The following is a 22280-nucleotide window of genomic DNA, read 5'->3' as shown; positions in this document are numbered from 1 at the left end:
TTGCCCTTTAGGGCAGTGCTACACTTCATAGATACCTTTATGTATCTCATTCATTTCTTATCTTTCTTGTATAAAACATTTTGCTTTCATTTTCAGTAAGTCTTTGTTGACTGTCATAAAATTAGTTATAATTTTCTAATAAAACAATTCTGTGCATTTTGTATTTCCTAGTTTGCGTTAAGAACAATCACAAAAATTCAGTGTTAGTACTTTTTTAGCTATACATGTAATGCTAAACCACAATTGGGAACAGAATTTTGGTTGCTAAACAAGTGGATCGCACTCAAATTTACAATGTTTTGTGCCACAGTTGCTAGGTGAATCACTGCACCTATTAAGTGAATCTGACAACTTTTCTTGTCAGCTTCGAAGGTTGCAAATGTCAATCACATGACAGTCTCAGTGTTCTTCTGTTTATAAGGGCTTCAGGTGTGGGTGTGTCGAGTGAGGGTCTTTATATTTTTTTCTCTCTCTTTTGTAAAATGTTTAGAGGTTAGAGATAAAGTATAAATCTCTAATTCAGTTATTAATCCAGCGTTTTCAGTACTTTTGAAAATGTGCCCACTAGATCACTCATAGTTGCAGAAGGTCACTTTATTAATTATACGGTTGGTAATAATCCCCATTTCATCTGTCCCAAGCAGACATGGCAAACTTGTCAGCTGGTATGTTACGGAATTATAATTTTATGTAAGTTTTCAGGCACCAAAAACCAACATTTTAACATCTAAAAAAGTTTTAAAATTATTTTAAATCTTAAAAAAATATTAAATGGCTCAATCTCACAAGTCTGCACACAGAACATAGAAAGGTTGTGAGACTTTGACCATTAAAAAACAAACAAACTAGTTAGTTGGCTGCTTGTGTCAGTATTCACCATCTATAACTTGTGTATACTATATAATACTCAAAGCTTTAAAATTTCAGGGATATAAATGGCATTTTATATTATAATTGACTTATTTTTTAAATTAAAACAAGAACACTTTATTTTATAGGCTTGTCGATATGGGCACGTCCAGCATTTAGAACATTTTCTGTTTTATGGAGCAGATATGGGAACTCAGAATGCATCTGGAAACACAGCGTTGCATATCTGTGCACTTTACAATCAGGTTAGTTATTATAGCTCTGCTATTGACAAATACTCTTTGGGTTAAATGAGTTTTGCTCCATTTTACGATCTTTGTTGTCACAGTTGTTAAGTTAGTAACAGGATTGTTAAGTGTATCTGGCTTCTCCATTGACTTTGCTTGTCAATAGATCACAAAAGGTGATCGCAGGACCCCGGGATACTGCAACCGTCACAGATATGAGTCGGTTGAATTTTGATGCTGGAACGGTTGTGTGATAAGTAGTCATAAGTCGCTTTTTTCAGTGCTGTTGTAATGTTACTGAATGAACCATTGTAAGTCAAGGACTATTTGTAGTTACTCCTGCTAATGTTTATAATTTGTTGTGTGCATAACAATATATGTATTAATCTCTCCATGTGTCGATGTTTTGTTTGTGGACATAGAAACTTACTATGATCTAGTTCTTTCAAGTCTGGAATATCATGAACTACTTCCTATTCTGGAAAATTTACCAATAGAAAAATATCATATTATCTCTTACAATAGATTAGTATGATCAGAAAATAAATGACGTGTTCATATATTTTCCAGAATATTCTGCTATGCAGGTTCTGAGGTTTTGCTTGATAAAAAAGATAGGAAACCAGAAGTTATCTTCAAGCTTTACGTTTTTATTCAGCTGAACAATGACGGGCTTCTCTAGAAAAGAGAAAAAGCCCCAAATATCAGAAAAGCCTTATTCTTATACTTTCTTTGATTACATAAACAATTCACTCAGCAAAGCTGACACACATAAGATAAAGACTTCACCCTTTAAGGCTGGCACACTGTATATAAGAAGGAAGAAAACAGAAGTAGCTAAAAATGTGCCCTTTTGGGTGTTTCCCCAAGACACCGTATGGTCCTTTTTGGATGGTTTAGGTATTTCCCTAAGACACCATATGTTCCTGGGTGGGTTAGGATATTGGGTTTTTCCTATGCTGTCCTTTTATGACCTTGCATTCATGGTTCTGGAAGTGGCCAGAGATAGCAAGGCCATCTGCATGTATCCACAATTAATACTGTCCTCTAAGTCTGGGTCAACAATTCCATGTCTGGAATGCTGATTTTTATACACCAGTGATGGTGAACCTTTTAGAGACTGAGTGACCAAAAACCAGTCTGCCCCCACTCCGCCTGCCCGCTTCCGCCCTGCTCTGCCCTCATCCCTCCCACCCTCAGGGCCATCCATGGCACGCTGCAGATCGCTCTGGCGGCCCTGCAGCACCATGGTGGCCACGCCCTCCACCCGCACCCCACAGCATCATCTGCTGCCCAACTGCCATGTGCTTGGCTGTGCAGCTCCGCATGGGGTGCACCCAGGGGTGACTCTTCTCCAGGGGGGCTGCTGGTGAGGAGGGGGCTACAGGGGATGGCAGGGCTAGGGCTACAGTGTGAATGCCCACAGAGAGAGCTCCAAGTGCCGCCTCTGGCACTAGTGCCATAGGTTCACCACCACTGTTATACACAGCTATTTTGGGGAAATTTTAGGCAGGGTTTTTGAACACTTGTAGAGCTGGCAACAACAACATGTTCCAGACTAGTAGTAGTAAAAAAAATGATACAAAGTTTTAAAAGGTGACTTGTCTTAGGGAGTCAGTTATCAAAAACTTTAAAATGTATGCTATAATGCATGTATTTGGGGTGCCTTCAATATATTTTATTCTTTGGAATAGTGCCAGGTACTTGGATATTTCTACATTTAACTAGATCAAGTTAAAGCAGCAGTTAATGATTTTATGGCTAGTTAACAATTCTGTATCTTCTTGAAATGTCAAAATGGGAGTAATGAAGAGATGAAGCTATGATTTGGGTACTGAAAAACAATAGGAGAAAATAATGAAATAATAACTGAAAAGTTTAATGGTTTAAGTTGGCTAGATTTTTTTCATACAAACAGCTGGAGGTGTTACAGGAGGAAGCAGAAGTTAATTATTCACTCTGATAATTTCACCCACCAAATGAAAGCAATTTATTAATTAGTTTATATATAACCATATTTGTATAAATATAGTCTGAATCTGAGAACATATTTTTATGCTATATATCTCTGGCTGTTTTTGATGTTATGCATAAATGATGATATCTCCCAGCATCACACAAATTATCTTTATCAGTTTGTAAAACAATAGGTTTTACATTTATGACAAACAAGATTTTAGTATTAGATCAGTCCCCAAAACTTTAACATTACAATGTTGGGTTTCTAAAGCTGGTCTGTGTTAGAAATACGCAAGTGATGAGGCTCATTGTAACATCCATTAAAACATCTGCTTCTTAATTACTGCTCAATTGTGAAAACCTCATCAAAGCAAATATTTCCTTTTCCTTGCTGTAATAAAATGCCTCTTTATTTTAAAAAGGATTAGTAGTTGGAGATAAATTTATCAGTCTGATTAGAAAAAAATGCAAAACGACACATATCATGGGTAAAAAAGTAGCATAACTAACAAAGGATTTTCTGCTTCAGTCCTATGTTTGAGGATAGAAGTTGGAAGATAAATTATATTTCATTTAATTTTTACTACAATATCCATCCTTAAATAAGGGTCTAGGACAACTTGCCATAGCCAACTCACTGTGGCCAACTCATCATGGGACAACTGGGCATGGCCAACTCACCACGGGATGGAATAAGAGTTATACTAATATTGAAGTAATGGTGGAATAGAATTATTAAAGAAAGGATGCAAAAGGAGGAACAAAACAAAATGTGAATGACAAAAATTAAAATATTTTTTAATTATTTTAAATAATTACATTGAATTGTTGAATTGTCCCACAGCAAGTTGTCCCGTGATGAGTGAGTTGTGGCGAGTGAACTGTGGTGAGTTGGCTGTGGCCAGTTGACCATGGCAAGTTGGCTGCGGCAAGTTGGTCCATTTCATGATTTCTTTGAGTTCTTAATAGATTGCCCTGTCAGTGTTGATGAGGGTGGTCTTGGGGGTTTTGGTTGGGCTGTTAGCTTGTTTGGCTATTAGCATGTTTGGCAGTTCTTTGATTGGGGTATTGTTTACTTCTTGATTATGGGTCTGATGTTAATCTTGGTATTAATCTATGCTGGTGGGGAAATATTTTGGTCATTTGTTCCCTTTTTGGCCTGTTGATTGTCCCTTTTGTATGATAAGTAGATGTTGTTTATGTCTATGCGCCTATTATTGGCTGATTTGCCAGAGTGCCAGGCTCCCAGGAATTCTCTAGTTTTTTGGGACTTTGATTGGCTTAGGATGGTCAGTTTCCCAGTTGAAATTATGTTTAAGTGTGAAATTAAAGAGTTTTCATCATGTTCTTCTAACTGCTAATTGGTATTAATGGAAGTATTTTGCTAGTCTTTTGCCTGTTGTCCTACGTGTATGTTGTAGATGTTTCCTGTTTTTTCTTCTGGGTCTTTTGGTTTAATTACAATATTTTGGAAGGATTTAGTTTGTTTTAGTTGATGCCATGTGGTCATAATAGTCTTTGATGGTTTCTGAGATACTTTTGATATATGGCAGTGTTATCCTTTTTATAACTTGTGCTGGTTATGCTATATAGGGAATGAGTGATCAGACACTTTTTGATGAAGTTGGGTGGATATCCATTTGTTGGAAGATATTATATAAATGTTCTGTTTCTTTTTCTGCTGTTCAGGGTTGCCGCATTGCTTGTCTGAATAGTGTTCTTATGCAATTTCTCTTGTGGGAGGTTGGGTCACTACTGTGGTAGTAGAGCACTTGGTTGATGTGGATAGTTTATCTAGTTTAAACTGTGTAGCTTTATTGGGCAAGATTTTCAAAGTGATTTTCCATTGCCTCCTTCCAAGGATTGCGAGAGAGTTACTGGCCCAAGTCATCTGGATGGCTTTTGTTCCAGGCAGGACTAGAACAATATTTGATTTTATGTTTTACAATAATTCCTTAAGGCAGTCAAAGGAACACTTTGAAAATCTGAAACAAGCTATTATATAAATACCATCAACAAACCTTCCATCGGGCTAGTGATCTCCAGATGTTTTAGCCTATAACCTCCCTTATTGGTTATACTGGCTGAAATTGATGGGCTTTGAAAAACAATGTTTCTGTGCATAGGCAAGGAGTCTGACTCTGTACTATATTCTTGTTCAGCTGTTTCAAACTTAAAATACTTCCAAAATGGATAGGCTGCCCCACATCATTCCTCTCCATATAGAGAAATAGTTGTGAAAGAAGCCCAGAAAAGGATGGTAACACTACCAATCTCCAGCTTAGCCTGAGACAAAAGAATTGGGTATTTTCCATAGTCCAAAATGGACCAACTTTGATCATGTTGGTTTAGGATAGTGGTTCTCAACCTTTCTAATGCCGCGACCCCATAATACAGTTCCCCATGTTGTGGTGACCCCCAACCACTTATACATCACTGGGTGCCAGGGGTGTGGTCAAAGAAAAGGAGGAAAAAAATGGCAGACAGCCTTGTTTGGCGACCCCCTTGAAATGGTCGTTCGACCCCAAATGGGGTCCCGACCCACAGGTTGAGAACCACTGGTTTAGGAATATGTATGTGTATGTATGGACTACTTTTCTCATTATTTGGATGTGTATTTTGGATTGGGCTTAGGGGAAACAGTTCTCACAATGACAAACATCAGTTCAGCCTCAGTTAGGTCTTAACTGATAAACACAGTAATAAAATGCCTTTTTCTGAAAACCTAGTTCCTACCTAGGAGAGATTAAGATTATTATTAACAATTTTAAAAAGCCTATGCCTTCAGATGGTCTGCTTACTATTACTCATATAGAAACAAAGATTGTAACGATCTACTTATTTACAGGACAGCTGTGCAAGAGTATTGTTGTTACGGGGTGCAAATAAGGAATTAAAGAACTATAATAATCAATCACCATTTCAGGTAAGAATAACTAAAGAAAACAATCTTCTTTGTGTATATCAGTTTAAATTGCAAAAGAATATCCTTTATATTTAGTGTACTGTGTAAAAAGTATTAATGTGAAATCAAAGTACTGTATAGAGCAGTGCGGTGACCTAAAAGTGGACCTCCTGCCTCACAATCAGGTGGCTGTGAGTTCGAGCCTTGGTAGCTGCAGATATTTGTCTGCTACGAATTCTCTTTGGGGGTCAGGAAGGGCATCCAGCCAGTAAATGCTCAGTTCCATTTAGTCACCTTGACTCCACCCTGATGAAAGGGATTTCAGGGTTGTCAAAAGAAAAAAAAGTACTGCACAATAATTTTCATACATGTCTATACTACTCTTTGTGAAGATCAGGATTGTTTAGAGGATGTATTTCTTATACTTGCAGTAATTTTGTGATAGATGGAAGGCTAAAGTACATGAAATTCTGGTTTAGTAGAATTTTGGCTTGTCCCATTTTGTTACATTTTGTAAATATATGCCTACATAATAAACTGTGCAACATATCAAGAATTTAATGCTTCCACTTGATGTGCAAGGTTACAACATAGAATGAATAAAATATTTAAATGTACTATTTTTTTTATTTTTCTTGGGAAAGTATACTAACATAGAGACCAATTTCTGTTCCAAATTAAAGTAAATAAGGATAATTAGAAATATGGTCACAATTGTTTTCTTCCTTCGTGATTTTTTTTATCAGTTCAGGTAGCATAAAAATGGAAGGCAAATTGCATTATGTAATTAACATAGCTGTATAGAAATGTATTTAGCTGAGTCTAGTGCACTGAATAAGCTTTTATGCATGGTAGACATGCTCCAAAATGTTCACCAATCTGGAATCTGAAGTAGCATTATCTGGAATTCTATCACCTTGACTCACTTATATCTTTACTTAGTATAATATATAAAATGATTCTGAGACTGTAGTAATTTCTCAAGGATACTCAATAAGCTTTAGATATGAAAAAATGATTTAAATTTGAATTTTCCATATGGAAAAAATCATACTAGTATCTGTGTATCTTTATACTATAGACCCGTGGTGGCGAACCTATGGCACAGGTGCCACAGGTGGCATGCAGATCCCTCTCTGTGGGCATTGCCCCAGTCCTAGGCCTTCAGCTGGGTTTTATAAAATCTTTTCGCTTTAGGCCTCCGCCACCATGTGCAAAAGAAAAAAGAAAAAGTTTCAATCAATCAATTTCAACTCTTTGCGGGGAAAAAAAAGATGTCACAAAGTTGGAATTGATTGATTGAACTTTTTAGTCCCACCCAGTCTGCCATTACCACTGCAGCCATGCCCACGCAATGGGCATGCCCACCCAATGGGCCATGCCCACCCAATGGGCCACGCCCACCCAGCACCCGACAATACATAAGTGGGTTTTGGGTTGCAGTTTGGGCACTCGGTCTCTAAAAGTTTCGCCATCACTGAGTATAGACACCGTGCTCTCTATTGTGGAATATTGGCAACAGTACTCCCACCATGCAAATGATTATCTAGGTTAAAACTCTTGAGTTGCATAAAATAGTGTAAGTATGCATGGGGTAAAACGGGCTTTAGTTAGGCTTATGGCTCAAGTTTTTGATATTTACAAGACCATTTTTTCCAGATAGATTCTGCTCATTCATTTTGGGCGAACAGAGTGTCTAATGAGTGGTACAGCAAGAAAAGGGCATGAAAAGAGGTATTCTCTGTATGGTATGCCCTCTTCTGTGTCCTTAGATGAAGACAAGTTTATATGCATGGTTTTTGGAAATTTGTAAAATATAGCTTTTCTGGACAGTTTTTGGAAATTAAATAGTACTAGAGTCATTGGCACCAGACAAGAAAATATAATATGGATTATATTTTATTCTTAGTGTATGTTATTAACTTATTGCATTATTAAACTTTATATATTTACAAATTAAATGTTCTCAAACCACTCAGTTATTGATCACAGTTTACTTTTTCCTAAACCCTTTTTATTCTTCCCTCAAACACTTCCTTAAACACTTCCCCTTTTCTGTTGTCAAAGTCTCCAGAGTATTAACAGGAATCTAACATTCCCCCCTCCCCCACAGTGTTAATTAAATTGTTAGGTTAGTAGTCTAAAGGCAATAGTCTATCATCTTTTTAAAAACCAAAGACAATAATGCTGCTGTATTCAGGGATAAGTCCAGAATGACTGATATGACTAAAATAAAGTTATAATAAAAGAGGCTCACAAGGTTAGCTTATTCTTCAACACTTCACCACATAACAGATATTTACTGTTCTTATGGAGGCAAATATTTTAACAATACTGTTTTCTGATTCTGTTATCCTTTTGGGTATATTTCTTAGGTCATTACCATATGTTGTTTTTTAACTAGTTTTCTTATTTTGTGCAACACTTAAACCTTTCAGGTTTGTAGCAGTGCACATATAGTATGCTATAAATAATAAATACTAACCAAAACATGCAAAAATGACTTTTATTTTATTCTTAAAACATTAGCATTGAAGCTGAAACTGTCATGAATAAAAATAGAGCAAGGGACCCAGTTGATGTTTCCCTACCTTACCAGAAGTAAATAGGAAAGTAGGAAAATAGGAATCCATAGGCTGGTGATAGCTGCATGTTACCTTCCAGTGAATGGTAATACAATAATGGAATGGGATGAGATTTTGGAGAAAAACTGAACAACCCGAGTCAATGTGATCCAGATGGAAAAATTACTTTCTTAGGTAACATAAATGAATAGATGGCAATGACACAAGAGTAAAGAGAAAAAAAACCTTCATCATATGAAAATCCAAGAATGTTTTAGATACAGGTTTGTATGATGAATATTTGCTTATTTTGATACATAGATTAAGCCCATGTCTATCTGTGAAAGCATGGCGGAAAAAAAGAAACATGATTGATTGTGTATGATGAAACATTAAGGGAATTGACAAGACTTACTGAATGTGGGACTGATTATCCTTTGATGGTGCCAGAGTGGATCTTGACACTATCAAATGGACCTGGGAGAAAAAGAATGGAAAGAGAAAATGTTATGGAAAGTATGAGAAGAAAGGTGAATTTCCTAAAAGAATGAATAGAGAGCAAAGAAAGGGGATCTGGAAGTTGCCTGACACAGAGTGAATTATATTACAAAAATAAATATAGGGAAATATGCAAATAGGACATATAAAAACAATGCTTGGTGAAATGAAATAAAAGAGACTATAGATTAGAGAAATATATGACAGTGTGAAAGGAATAATGAGAATAGAAATAAAAGACTTGAAATAATGGATTCAGAGTGCCAGGAACTATTAAGATTAAAAGAGAAGGGAAAAGGCAAGTCAATTTTGATGGAAACTGAAACTGTTTTAGAAGTGGGCAAAGAGGGTTAAACAAAGACTTTTTAGCAGAATGAGTGGAATTGAGAATAAAAGTAATCAAATAATTTGCTGGTTCCCTTGGCACCGTGCCCTGGAATCAGACATGACTGGACAGGGAAAACTTTATCTTCTATTGTTTATTGAAATGTATGGGATATGAATCACCATCGGGATAGGCTTATTACCTGACATATTTGAAATCCTGGCAAGAATTTTGTTTCTATTCTACCAATATTCTTTCTTCAATTCTATTCTGTATTTCACTATATTCCATTGTCTCTATTATTCTGGAAGATTTCTTTGTTATTTGTGGGACTCTTTAATGCTGCTTCCATGCATTTTATGCTTTTTCTAACTGCTGTAAGTTGACTGGAATTGGCAGTTTAGGAATATAGCTAGTAAAAATATTTCCAGTATTTAAGGCGGTTAAATAAATTTGCATGCTGTTAGGACAGTGATGGCGAACCTTTTAGAAACCGAGTGCCCAAATTGCAACCCAAAACCCACTTATGTATTGTCGAGTGCTGGGTGGGTGTGGCCCATTGGCTGGGTGTGGCCCATTGGCTGGGCGTGGCTGCAGTGGTAACGGCAGACTGGGTGGGACTAAAAAGTTCAATCAATCAGTTCCAACTTTGCAAGATCTTTTTTTTCCCGCAAGAAGTTGAAATTGACTGACTGAACCTTTTTTTTTTTTTTTTGCACATTGCGGCGGAGGCCTAAAGCGAAACAGTTTTATAAAACCCAGCTGAAGGCCTAGGACTGGGGTGACAGCGCGCGTGCCCACAGAGAGGGCTCTGAGTGCCGCCTCTGGCACCCATGCCATAGGTTCGCCACCACTGTGTTAGGAAATAAATGATTCTGAGTGACCTGTGCTTGACATCTCCAAGTAGCAGAGATAGAGTAGTAAAGGGAGCACAGATGTCTTTCTGGATAGAAAGGATAGTTTCTGGGACAGCTGCTTGTCAGGAGGAGACATGAGATGGAAGTAGAGTGACTGTGTGTGTGTGTCACAGAAGAAACAACAGGTTTGCACTAGCAATGCAGTCATTTAAAAGACATTAAGTATGACCAATCCTAATTTTCTTAATCCCCTTGAGATATTATCATATTTACATATGTAATGGAATCTGAGAATAACCTTTGAAGGGGAGGGGGAAAGATGATTCCTAGGAAACAATCAGATAAAAGGAAGAAGAGCCTGCAACCTAGTAAAGGGCAGAGAAAGAATCTTAGAAAGGATTCATCCTAACTTATTGGGTCAGAGGACCCCAATGTTTTGGGGACCGGTTCTGTGGGAAAAGGTTTTTCCACAGATCAGAGGAGGTGTGGTTTCACATGCTGCCTGCATTCCACAAATGGGGCTTCACTTGTTTGTGTGGCCAGTTTCTGGCATGCCACAGCCCGGTGCCAGTCCATGGACCAGGGGTTGGGGACCCCTGTATTAGGTGGTTAAAAAGAGATGGAGGGAGATTTCTACTTTTAGACTTGCAAGGTTCTGTTAATGTAGTCTTATAATAGAGTAGAATTAGCCTTTCTTGTGTTTCTTGTCTGGTCTACTTGGAAGGTTAACAACAGTTGAAAAGAGGTCTTTGAAAACAGCGGGACAAAGAAAACTTCTCAGTGAGTCATCCTTCTTTCTGAATCACAGAAAATGAAATACAGAGGAAAATAATACTTTTAAAGATGTTTTAAAATCACAGTGAAGAACTTAATCAAAATTTTGACTAAGAAAGTAATAAACAGATAAAGGGGATTGTATTAATTTCAAAGACAAAGATTTTGAAGAAAGTGCTTTTAGTATTTATATTGGAATAGTTAAATAAACCAACCTGACCTTCCTGGAAATGTTAATTGTCTGACATCAAAGGGAAAAAGATAACTGGTGGAATTTACAAAATAAGGAGTCAACTGTAACAGGAGGTGGACTGTGTGATTAAAATTATGGAAAGATAGATGGGACTAAAGCCTTAAGGGTGTAAAGAAAGTGAACCAAGAGAGAGAAAACCTCTCTCTCTCTCTCTCTCTCTCTCTCTCTGCTGTTTTACCTTCAGCTTTGTAATTAATTTATTCTTTTGATTATAAACAAACAAAAATAACAACCACCAGAAAATGTATACAGGTAGACCTCAACCTATGACCACAATTGAGCCCAAAATTTCTGTTGCTAAGCTAGGTAACAGTTAAGTGAGTTTTGCCCCATTTTATGTCTTCCTTGCCCAAAGTCAATGGGGAAGCCAGGTTCACTTAACAACCATGTTACTAATTGAACAATTGCAATTGTTAGAAGGTTGTAGAGGTGGTCATATGACCCTGGGACACTGCAATCATTGTAAATATGAGTCAATTGCCAAGCATCAGAATTTTGATCACATGACCATGGCAGTAAGTGTGCAAAACAGTCATAAATCACTTTTTTCAATGCTGTTGTAAATTTGAATGGTTACTAAACAAACTGTTGTAAGTCAAGGATTACCTGAATAGTAATGTGAGGGAAGGAGGGGTTCCTTAGAGCAACCAGTATGAAAAGGAATTACCCTAGAAATATTACAAAAAATGTTTGAAGAAATGATAAAGCCTGAAATTTGAATTTCTGAAAACTGTCAAAAGTGAACTGCTTATTTTTGAAGTGAGAATGGAAAAAACAAAGATGGAGTAAAGATGGAGATGAAATTTTGCAATCACTGAGAAACTGTAAATTTACTGATCAAGATTGTTTGGGACACTAAACATCCTCTTCCTTGTTAGCTTCATGGTATCGTGGTATCCATAGCAGAACATCCAGATTCAATCACAGTTTTGTTCCATTTATCAACCTTGTGAACTCCCAAGCTTCCTCTTTCCGTTATATGTTCAAGATGAACAGTGATCAATATTTATATGTATTTATATGTAAGGGTGTAAGTATATACATATGTATGTATATAGCATGTTTATATGTATGTTATGTATGTGTACGCTTTTGAGAGCAGGCAACAGAATTTCAGTTTTAATATGTGCCAGTGTGCCCACAGTAAAAAATGACAATAAAGGTTATCTTATTAGGTCCAAGAAACTTCTAAATATAGGTTCCTCATTCAGTTTAGTGTAAGGATAAACATATGCAATCATTGCTATCCATTCAAGTAGATAGAAAAATCTGTACATTGAATAGAAGAGTCTGCAGGGCTAGAATGGAATGGGAAGTCATATTTACTCCTCCTACAATGTCTTAACATATGAAGGAAGAACTATTACTGATTTTGATTGATGGAATATTAATATTTTCAAGCACCAGGCTCTGAATGTTTGAGACTGAGGATCAAATATTATTCCTTGAGTATGAAAAATTAAAGATAAACAAACTAATGACAAGCAGCCTTAGAATGGGCAATGATGATATTGAACGTGTGGATAGCTTCTGAATTTTAGGATCAACCATCAATAGTAAAGGAACCAACAATCAAGTAATATGCCACAGAGCAACAGTCTTGATCCAGCAGCCATGAAGGCCTTGGAAAAGATTCAAATGCAGTATTTGGTATGTCCCTATACTCACAAAGACCAAAATCACAAAAGCCATGGTATTCCCTCTGACACTCTGTAGAAACAAAAATTGGACTTTAAAGAAACAGCAAGGAAGAGGGTGAAGGTTCGTTCTCCGAGCTTATGGGTTGGTTTCCAAAAGTTTAATTACTAGGCTAGGTAACATCTTTAGCGAAGTTTAGGGGAATGCTTAGGAAGTATTGTTGCCTTTGAGATTTGGCGTTGAAGGAGTTTCTTGAGAATGTTGTGGACAGACTCAAATTAGCCCCCCACTCCCTTTGGACATATTCCAGCTCTCTGGAAAAGGCTCTAATATTGGCAAAGGTGGAAGGAAATTTAAGAAAGGACGGCTGTCAGTGTGACAATCTATGTGGTTGCTAAAAGTCAACAAGGACTTGTTGTATATCATCATCAAAGTACTGTATGTAGATTGATTGGGACTGATTGGTGATTGACATGTGCAGTGCCATGCAATTTTTGATTTCTAAGCAAAAGCTATTTCTTAGATAATCATATCATGCGGATCCATTCAGGTTTATATTTGATTTAGATGAGCCATTGCCTGCAATAAAAATAATTTAAAAGAAGCTTCTTTTTATAAATTCATATATTTTCTTTTGAAATTAAATTGAGATAAACTGAATGTTTGATTTTCTGTAGGAGAATGAGAGGCAGAGCCTGGAGAGGAATCAACCTGGAATCGTTATGTTTTCACAAACAAACGAAGTCCAGTTCTTGAATTCCATTAACTTTTCACTAGTGCCATTTTAGTGCTGACTAAATTCTTGTGTAAAGGCATGAGCAATAAATTAACTTAACCTAATGCATAGTCCTGATTCTTTGCCCCTGACATTTTTTGCCTTAAAATAAAATTTACAAAACAGAAAAAAGACATATAAAGTAAAATCATATCTTTGATAAGAAGAAGTGCATTAATTTCTTTAATTATAACCAGGCAGAATTTCATTCAATTAATACTACTTTAAAAATTATTTCTTAGTTGTATTATCTAACCCTTTATTTGAACGATTTCTCAGTAAAAATAATGCTGTTGTAAATACTATACATACTGTACACATTACAATAGGAGGAAAGGAGTCCCTGCAGATTTTGCTCTGCTAGATCTGTGGTGGCGAACCTATGGCACACATGGCACAGGTGGCACCCAGAGCCCTTTCTGTGGGCACACGTGCCCTTGCCCCAGTCCTATGCCTTCAGCTGGGTTTTATAAAACCTTTTTGCTTTAGGCCCCTGCCACTGTGTGCAAAAAATATATATGGTTCAATCAATCAATGAATTTCAACTTCTTGCTGGAAAAAAAAAGATCTCGTAAAGTTGGAATTGATTGATTGAACTTTTTAGTCCCACCCAGGCTTCTGCTACCACACAGTCACGCCCACCCAACAGGCCATGCCCACCCAATGGGCCACGCCCACCTGTTACCCGATTACACATAAGTGGGTTTTGGGTTGCAGTTTGTGCACTCTGTCTCTAAAAGGTTCATCATCACTGTGCTAGGCAATGCTCATCTCCATTTTGAGGCCAGGAGCCAGCAATATTCAAAGATATTTCCGTGATCATGTGGCTAGCATGACGTCGCAGACACATTGCAATATTTACTCATTATTTCACATGCTAATTAAAAACAAGCCAAATATTTTCTGTGATACATAAAGTATTATAAATGAAAACTACCATCAAGACTTGGAGGAAGCCAATTCTAATATTGTACCATTGATATAATAATTATGCCTGTGCTTGTTAGAACAAATTGGCACAATCCCACATAAAGCTTATGATTGCAAAGTAGTTCTGGGTTGAAATTACAGACCTATTTGAAAATGGCTCCCAGTGTTCATTAAGTAGATTGTGATAGGTATTTCTGGCTAGTCTCACAACCTATAATTTAGGATTAATCTGGGAGTACGAGGCTCACCAAATAAGCATGGCTGAAAGCTCTCTTTGAGAAAAGTATATTATATGTTCTAGCTACTATGAAACAAAATGATATGGAAGAACAATGCATAAATATTAACTTTTTTGCTCTTTTTTCAAGAATTAGGAGGCATTGATGAATTTGAATCATAAAGAAAGGATTTGTTTTATATGAAAAATTATTAATCAAATGAAAGGTTAAATGTTTTTTTAATGCACAAGGAAATCTCATATCATAGGAGCTATTTTAGAAATACACAAAATGAATCAGTTTTTATTAGTATTATAAAAGGAAATTGTCATATCATTAAATCCATTTTAGTTTAGTTTAGTTCAATCATGTGGTCAAAGTAAAAGTAAGACTGGGAATAATATATGTCCTTTGGTCTCCTGTGGAATCAAACTGGTTTGATAATGATAATGTAGTAGAAACTGACATGGACCAAAACAGAAGAGATTTTATCTCTTTTCTCGGTGTGTAATACTAATCCTAACTTGAGTCATAGGATTCTTTAAAATGGCTAGGTTTTCTGTATCACCCATACCTAGTCGTATCCAAAATTTTATGAACATAATTGTCTATATTATAATACCATGTTCAAGACTGAAGTATAACAGAAATAATTTCTCTGTAGCTCTAGTTATACAGTATAATTCAATAAAATATGAATTTATGAACAATGTGTGTGTTTTTGCTTACTGTTTAGTAGTGGTTATGGAGGGAAAGATGTGGTTAAGATTGTATGAATACTAGTTTTGGGAGGCTTTTGGTAGGACTATAGGATGAAAGGCAATGATTTACTTTTATCTTTCATGGTCTACAATCCTGTTCTTATCTTCCAGGTAGCAGTAGCTGAGAATATGTTAAATGGAATTAGGTTTTGTTCTTTTAGAAGGTGGTTTGGGGTTATTTTTAGGAAACAAATGTTTGTTTTTAGGAAACAAACAGACTTATCTGCTGGTGAAGCTTCCTAAAAAAAAAAAAAAAGATAGACAAGCTGGTCTCTTTTTCACACATTATGATTGAACCTCACTTTGAAAATTCCTTTCCTAAAGCAGCCCCAAATGATTGTTCTAATAGAAGGTAGGTCATATCTTGGCAATATATGTTTCTTAAATTAAATAAGCTTCATATTTATGAAATTGTACAATGGAAAGGCATCCCTTTAAAAAGAAAAATTGCAATGTTTTAGCAAATGTAGTCCGATAAATGTTGGATTTCCCCCATGATTTAAATTTGCAAATGCTAAAACTAGTTGTTGAACAAATATATAATCACTATTCTAAGACTACTGCCTGTCAATATCTTAATCACAGATGGTACCATGAATCATAGCTTGAATGAAGAAAATGTTAAGAGACTAAACCAGAGTTGCTAGGAGAATTTTTGTGCACAAATACAACATGTGATGCTAAATTTTGAGACAGAATCAGTATGTATTAGGGCTAAAAAAATTCTGTGGCAGAAAGCAAATAGATTAAAAAGACCAACAAAAAGAAGCTTGATATTTATTAAGGACACAAGATTTATATACAGTCAAAATTGAAAGAATCTGAAAGGTAAAGCTCACCAAGAAAAAAAATGGGAACTAGGACTGCTTGGTAGAAATGAAAAGTTAAATTGGTGTGTGTGGATGTATGGCTATTTGTACAGCATGAGTTAAGCTTCTATTAATTGTGGTTGTGTTAATTACATTTCTATTTTTTTTCTTATTTCCCTGGCTGTTTCTAAATGTTTGCATGTCTTACTCTAATCAAGTACTTTAAACTTGTATAATTTTTGGAGTGATATAATTTTAATGGCTAAGCATGGACTTAGCGGATTACTTTGGAAAGTATAGATATAGTTTAGCAAAGTTGAATAATTGCATGTGAAATATTCTGGGATATTAATATAAAACTCAAAATTGCATTATATTTTCAATATCTGTATTAAAATATATTCTAAGACATAATCTAATTGTTTTGAAGCCTGCAGGACAGCTTTGTACATACTATGTAGTATAAAATATTTAGGAAAAATAGGAGTGTCAGTTGTCAAATGATTTTCAGATATTTGTTGTATATCTCGGGATGTTTCATTGGAATGCAGATGATTTATAGCAGTTAATATCATAGCTCAAAATAATCATAAGCATTGTCGTATAAGTAATTTGTTTAATATTTTATAAATGCTAGCTTTTTACTTTTAAAAATAGTATAAACCTGTGCTTTTAAAGTATAAGTGTAATGAGTATTTATGGCAAAAAAATTTCTTAGGCTATAAAACAGATCATTTACTGTGTTGAACAAATTTTAGTGTTTTGTTATAACAAATTCAAAAAATCCAGATACTTTTTTGAATTAAGGGAGATCCTTCGTGCTCTCTGATCTTGGTCGTTTTTTTGCAGACATTTCATTACCCAAACTAATAACATAGTGCTACTAATGAAACGTCTGCAAGAAGCTCAGAGAGCACTAAGGACACCTCATTCAACTCTAAGCTACAAATATTCTCCTTTATTGTTATTTTGAGTAAGCATATTAAAGCTTGTGTACATCCTTATCTTTTTAGAAATTATTATTTCTAAACTTGTTGATTCTCATATAACAGTAGCTCTATTTGGCTCTTCCAGTCCTAATCAGTTTAAAAAGGAGTTGGTTAAAACATGCTACTGTCTGTTCCATTCATCTGAATCTATAGAATGGATATAGAGATTTATTTTTTTGCAATAGGAATTGCTGTAGTTTCACTATTTATGCACTAAGAAATAAATGAAAGGAAATAAAGACCTGTAGCTTATATGATAGTAGTGTTATGTAGAGAGAATCTATAACATGAACGTTTCTGAAATTAGCATTGCAAAATGAGCAGAAGTTGCTATATGACTCACAGATAAACATGATAAAAGCCTTTTAAATAATCCCACTTTAATATATACTCATAAATGCTTTCTTGGGTGATCCTTCAGTTACTAGCAACTGCTTTTCTATGTCTATGTCTATGATAATTTTCCCCCTGAGATTTTTAACCAAAAAAGAAGCAGCCAAAGATAAAAAAAAGGAGCACATCATGAAGGAAAACAGAAGCCAGGGTAAAACCAGGTTCATAAATAGAGGTTAGGTATAGAGATTTCAAAGTAACAGGAGCATCAGGAACAAAAAGAGATGACTATAGACAGTGAAGTGTTTGAGCCATTTTTGTATATAATTGGTCCCATTCTTGTTTTCCACTTCAAACAAATTCAAGTAATTTCAGGAAATCTATTTTTCCCCTTCTCCTACTCCCAAGTAACTTTTAGACTCTAGTGCAGGGGTGTCAAACTGCCGGCCCGCAGGCTGGATGCGTCATGGCGAAACCGCGCCTACCCCATTGCCGGCAATGGAAAAAAAGTTGTGATACGTGGTGATATGTCACCCCTACTCTAGTGTCTACCTCTTTCAATATTTATGTTATTATCATGAAAGCCACTTTATTGTGAGATCAAATGGAATCCACCAGTAATTGTGAAAATCTAGACTAAGTGACAGAAAGTTATCAGTATTAAGATAATCTTATGTTGATGATTTTTTGAGAAGTTATATCCAATAGAATTATAGTCATATTCCTGCTATTCAAGTAATTGATTAGGATGACTAAGATAGGTTCTAATAAAAATCTGTCCAGAAACCAGTTTGAAATATATCCAGGCTTTTGAGAAATAATTACAAAAAACTTTAAAGTTTTTATCTAACTGATCATTCCAGTCTCCTATCATCTGTTTAGTAATCTAAACCTCCTCCACAAATTCTGGATTTCAGAAGAAGGCAGATGGAGATTGCTACCTTATTACAAGGCTTAATGGACAACGATTTTCCTCTCTGAATAAATTAATGTTGGATAGTGTTGTTATTGTTTAATACTTTGTATTGAAAGTGAGATCTTTCTTTGAAATGATTTCATCAGACTTCATTTTGACATCACAGCCTTTTCAAATGTTATTTTCTAACATTTATGTTACATCACCCCATTATATGTCTTGATTTTAATGTAGGCTTACTCAATTACAAATCATTTTATTTTGTACAGAAGATATTATTATTACAGTTATTATTTTGATGGAGCACCAAACTAATGTTAATAATTTCTTGAAACTTTTTGCCACAGTACAAACTATACTGTATGATTATATTTTAAAATCAGTCTTGTTAGTTATTGTGACCAACATAAAACATATCTGATAGTATTTAAAGTACCTAAACATAACGCAAAGTACTAACCAGTCTACTATAAAAAGGTGGCTATTCTGCCTTTTAGTAAGTTTCTTGTTAACATTTTATGTTTTTTAAAGACGGTGTTGGCATAAACTAATTCTCATTTCTGGCCTTTTTTCACAACTGGTCTCCAAACTCTTTTTCTTTTCATTGTGTTTCTCAAGACTGAGTTGCCATCTAATACGAAAGGCAGGGTGTAAAAGTAAGGGAGGGAGGGAGGGAGGGAGGAAAAAAGAAAAGAAAAAAAATATCTTTCAAGCAGCTGCATTGTTTCCTGGTGATCACACAGCAGCTGAGAACATATTGCACATTGATTCTGTAGTCATACCAGCACCATTTGGAGGTTGAATGTAAAAGTGCTGCCCAGGCCTATTGCTTCAGTAGTGAGACTTCAGGTTTGAAAATTTTGATTTAACATGAAAAGCAGGTTTGGTGTTAAATTTATTTATTTTACTCTATAAATTAAACAAGAACTGTTCTTTTAAGGATGTTGTTTTAATCCCTAGAAATTCAAAGGATAGTGGATTAAACTTCAGCAGGAACTGATCTTTTGGTGGAAATGTGGGAAAATGGATTACTGTAAATTCTAATATGAGACATTGAATCTCTCCAATTAAAGTGAAAAAGGAATTGTATCATGTATATTAAGCTACAGAGGTAATCACTGAAACACATACACTGACACGTTACTAGCAGGTACTCTAGATTATTCATTAAGTGTACTCAGTTATGGCAAATGCCACACTTGCTAACATTCATCTACACTATGAATAAACTTTTCCATGGTTTTAATTGTCAGGTACCAGGAAGTTTCATCACACCCACATATAAAAAAAGGCCGTGAAAATATTGTTTGATATTTTTAATGTCAATTACTTTTTAAAATATATTGTTAGTAAAGTATCATTAAAATAGATTGTTTGCATTAGATTGTATATGGAACAAAATCTGATACCTTCTAAAACATGGGAAACTGGGATGCTGTCAGAAAAATTAGCTTCTTAAAAATAAGGAAAAGTTGCACATTTGCATAGGATAGCAACATTAGATTGCAAGGATGTTTTCTCATTTATACTAATATTAATTAAAGTTGTATAGCCACCCATTTCACCAAAAGTGGCTCTTGTTATGCATACAACAATCAAATAAAACATTGCATCTAAAAACAACAAAAGCAAAGAGTGGGCTGATGTAACTGGGGAGATGGGGTCCCTCAGGCAGCCTGGCTGTGAATGTCCTAAAGGTTAAAACCAACCCCTTGAATTAGACCTGGAAGCAAACTGGCAACCAATACATTTGTGGAGCAGGGGTGTAATATTTATTTTTACTTATGTTACTATTCAATGAACATAAAACACTACGTCAAGAACAGCATATCTTTGCCACTGCAAGACCTGATCAAAGAACCCTTCAGTATTGAGAGATGCAGCTAGGTTCTTTTACTGAGAAGTAGGAAACTGATGATGCTGGAATCAGCTGAAGGTAAAATCTAGTTCAGTCTGAACTTGACTTTTTATGACTTCACAGATTTGGAAATGATTTGTTGTTGTTTTCTTGGGGATAGTTTGTTCAACTTTCCACCCTAGCTTATAGAGATTTATGGGTGCTTTCCCACTGATGCTAAGACTAATCCTGCTTAGTTTGCAAGATCACCCAGGGTCAGTTAGATACTGCCAATTAGCAGGCTAAAGAGAAAGCTACAGGAAGTGAAGGTAAATAAAGATAGAGACAACAGGAAAGGGAAACAAATGAAAAAGGCATTTGAAAAAGAAGTTCACATTACTTATTTAGAGGTTCTGAAGATAAGAATGTTTGTGGATTCAACAGAAAGACAAGTTGGATTAATAAATAATACACTGTTCTGAAAAATCATTTTTCATGACAGATTTATTGTGTTACATCAGACTTTTGTCAACACCATTTCAGTTTAATAATTACACCTTGTCTCTCTTTATATTTTAAGTGGTAAATGTTGAATACCGATTAAAACAGTTTGTCATTGTATAAATATGAAGTAATGCTTTGGGGTATTCACGAAATACATTGTTCATAAAATTTCAAAATGAAAATAGGACGTACCAGTCCGCTTAAAAGTATTCCAGGGAAATACGCTGAATGCTATGTGAATGGAACAAAATTTGCAACATCTTGCAACATTTCAAAATTTCCATTGCTATGGAAAGCAATTGTTAACTGAGCTTTGGCCCATTTTTGTCACAGTGGTTAAGTGAATCACTGAAGTTTTTAAGAGAACCATGTGGTCACTAAATGAATGTCTTCCCCCATTGACTTTGCTGGTTGAAAACCAGCTGGGAAGGTTACAAATAGTGATCACATGACACCAGGACAGTACAACTGTCATAAATACATGCCATTTGCTAAGTGTGTGAGTTTTGATCATGTGACTATGGGGTTGCTGCAACTGTCATGTAAAAATGGTCAAAGATCAGGGTTTTTTCAGTGCTATAGTAATTTTGAATGGTCACCAAACGAATGGTTGTAAGTTGAAGATTGCCTGTATTATCCAACATTCCTATCAAATGGAGATTCAAAATTTTTGCCAACTGCTTTTCAGAAGGTATTAGCTACAGTAATTCATCCAAATTAATTTGGGTTTTTGAAAAGCCATCAAGCTTTTAACACTATTACACTTATGGGGAGTCATTTTAGCATTTTATTGTGATAAAAATGGATCCGTTCTATTGCCTTTGTTAGATGTGAAAAAAGTCTGATGTGAAATTTAGTTTAATTCAACAATAGATTTTTATATCCATCAATATTTAAAATGGACTCCAATTCAACTGTTGGAGAGGTAATTTATTGCATACTGTGCAGTACATTACAAATACATCTGATGGAGTTCTTGTTTAAGCAGCAACAGTTTGATAAACTGGATTCTTGGAAGGGAAGTTATGGATTAAAGATGGCATTATCAAACATAGACTGTGTTAAATTTGGGCTGCAGCCAAAAAGAGAAAAATGTACTCCTAGAAGAATGTGGGTGTATTGATTAATGTTTAACTTAATACATGTTGTCAATTTTCAATCTTTGAATTGGCTTTGGGGGAAGGAAAGAGGCAATAAAATTTCTTACATTCTGTATTTAATGTAAAAGATGAGTTGCATTAGCTGAGTTAATTACTATGAATTTTGTAATATAATTTTATTGTTTTTTCACTTTTTAATTTTTATTCTTTTGTTTTCTTTTTTCTGATGACTAGGTTT

At 35.3% G+C, this 22280-nt stretch overlaps 1 protein-coding gene across 6 annotated transcripts in view; it reads left to right on the top strand.

Moving 5' to 3' along the window:
- Nucleotides 1–22280, top strand: part of SHANK2 (SH3 and multiple ankyrin repeat domains 2) — a 389771-nt gene that overhangs the window by 52226 nt on the left and 315265 nt on the right. For all 6 annotated transcript variants that reach the window (XM_039356871.1, XM_039356867.1, XM_039356868.1 and 3 more), the window contains 2 exons: nucleotides 999–1115; nucleotides 5905–5982. In XM_039356871.1, the coding sequence (XP_039212805.1) occupies nucleotides 999–1115; nucleotides 5905–5982 (195 nt within the window). The remainder of the gene's footprint in view (nucleotides 1–998; nucleotides 1116–5904; nucleotides 5983–22280) is intronic.

Source organism: Crotalus tigris, unplaced genomic scaffold (assembly GCF_016545835.1).
Source record: "Crotalus tigris isolate CLP2741 ecotype Arizona unplaced genomic scaffold, ASM1654583v1 scf7180000018831.1652172, whole genome shotgun sequence".
NCBI classification, from domain to species: domain Eukaryota; kingdom Metazoa; phylum Chordata; class Lepidosauria; order Squamata; family Viperidae; genus Crotalus; species Crotalus tigris.
The sequence above is the reverse complement of the archived record's forward strand: the minus strand, read 5'-3'. Positions and strand labels throughout refer to the sequence as shown.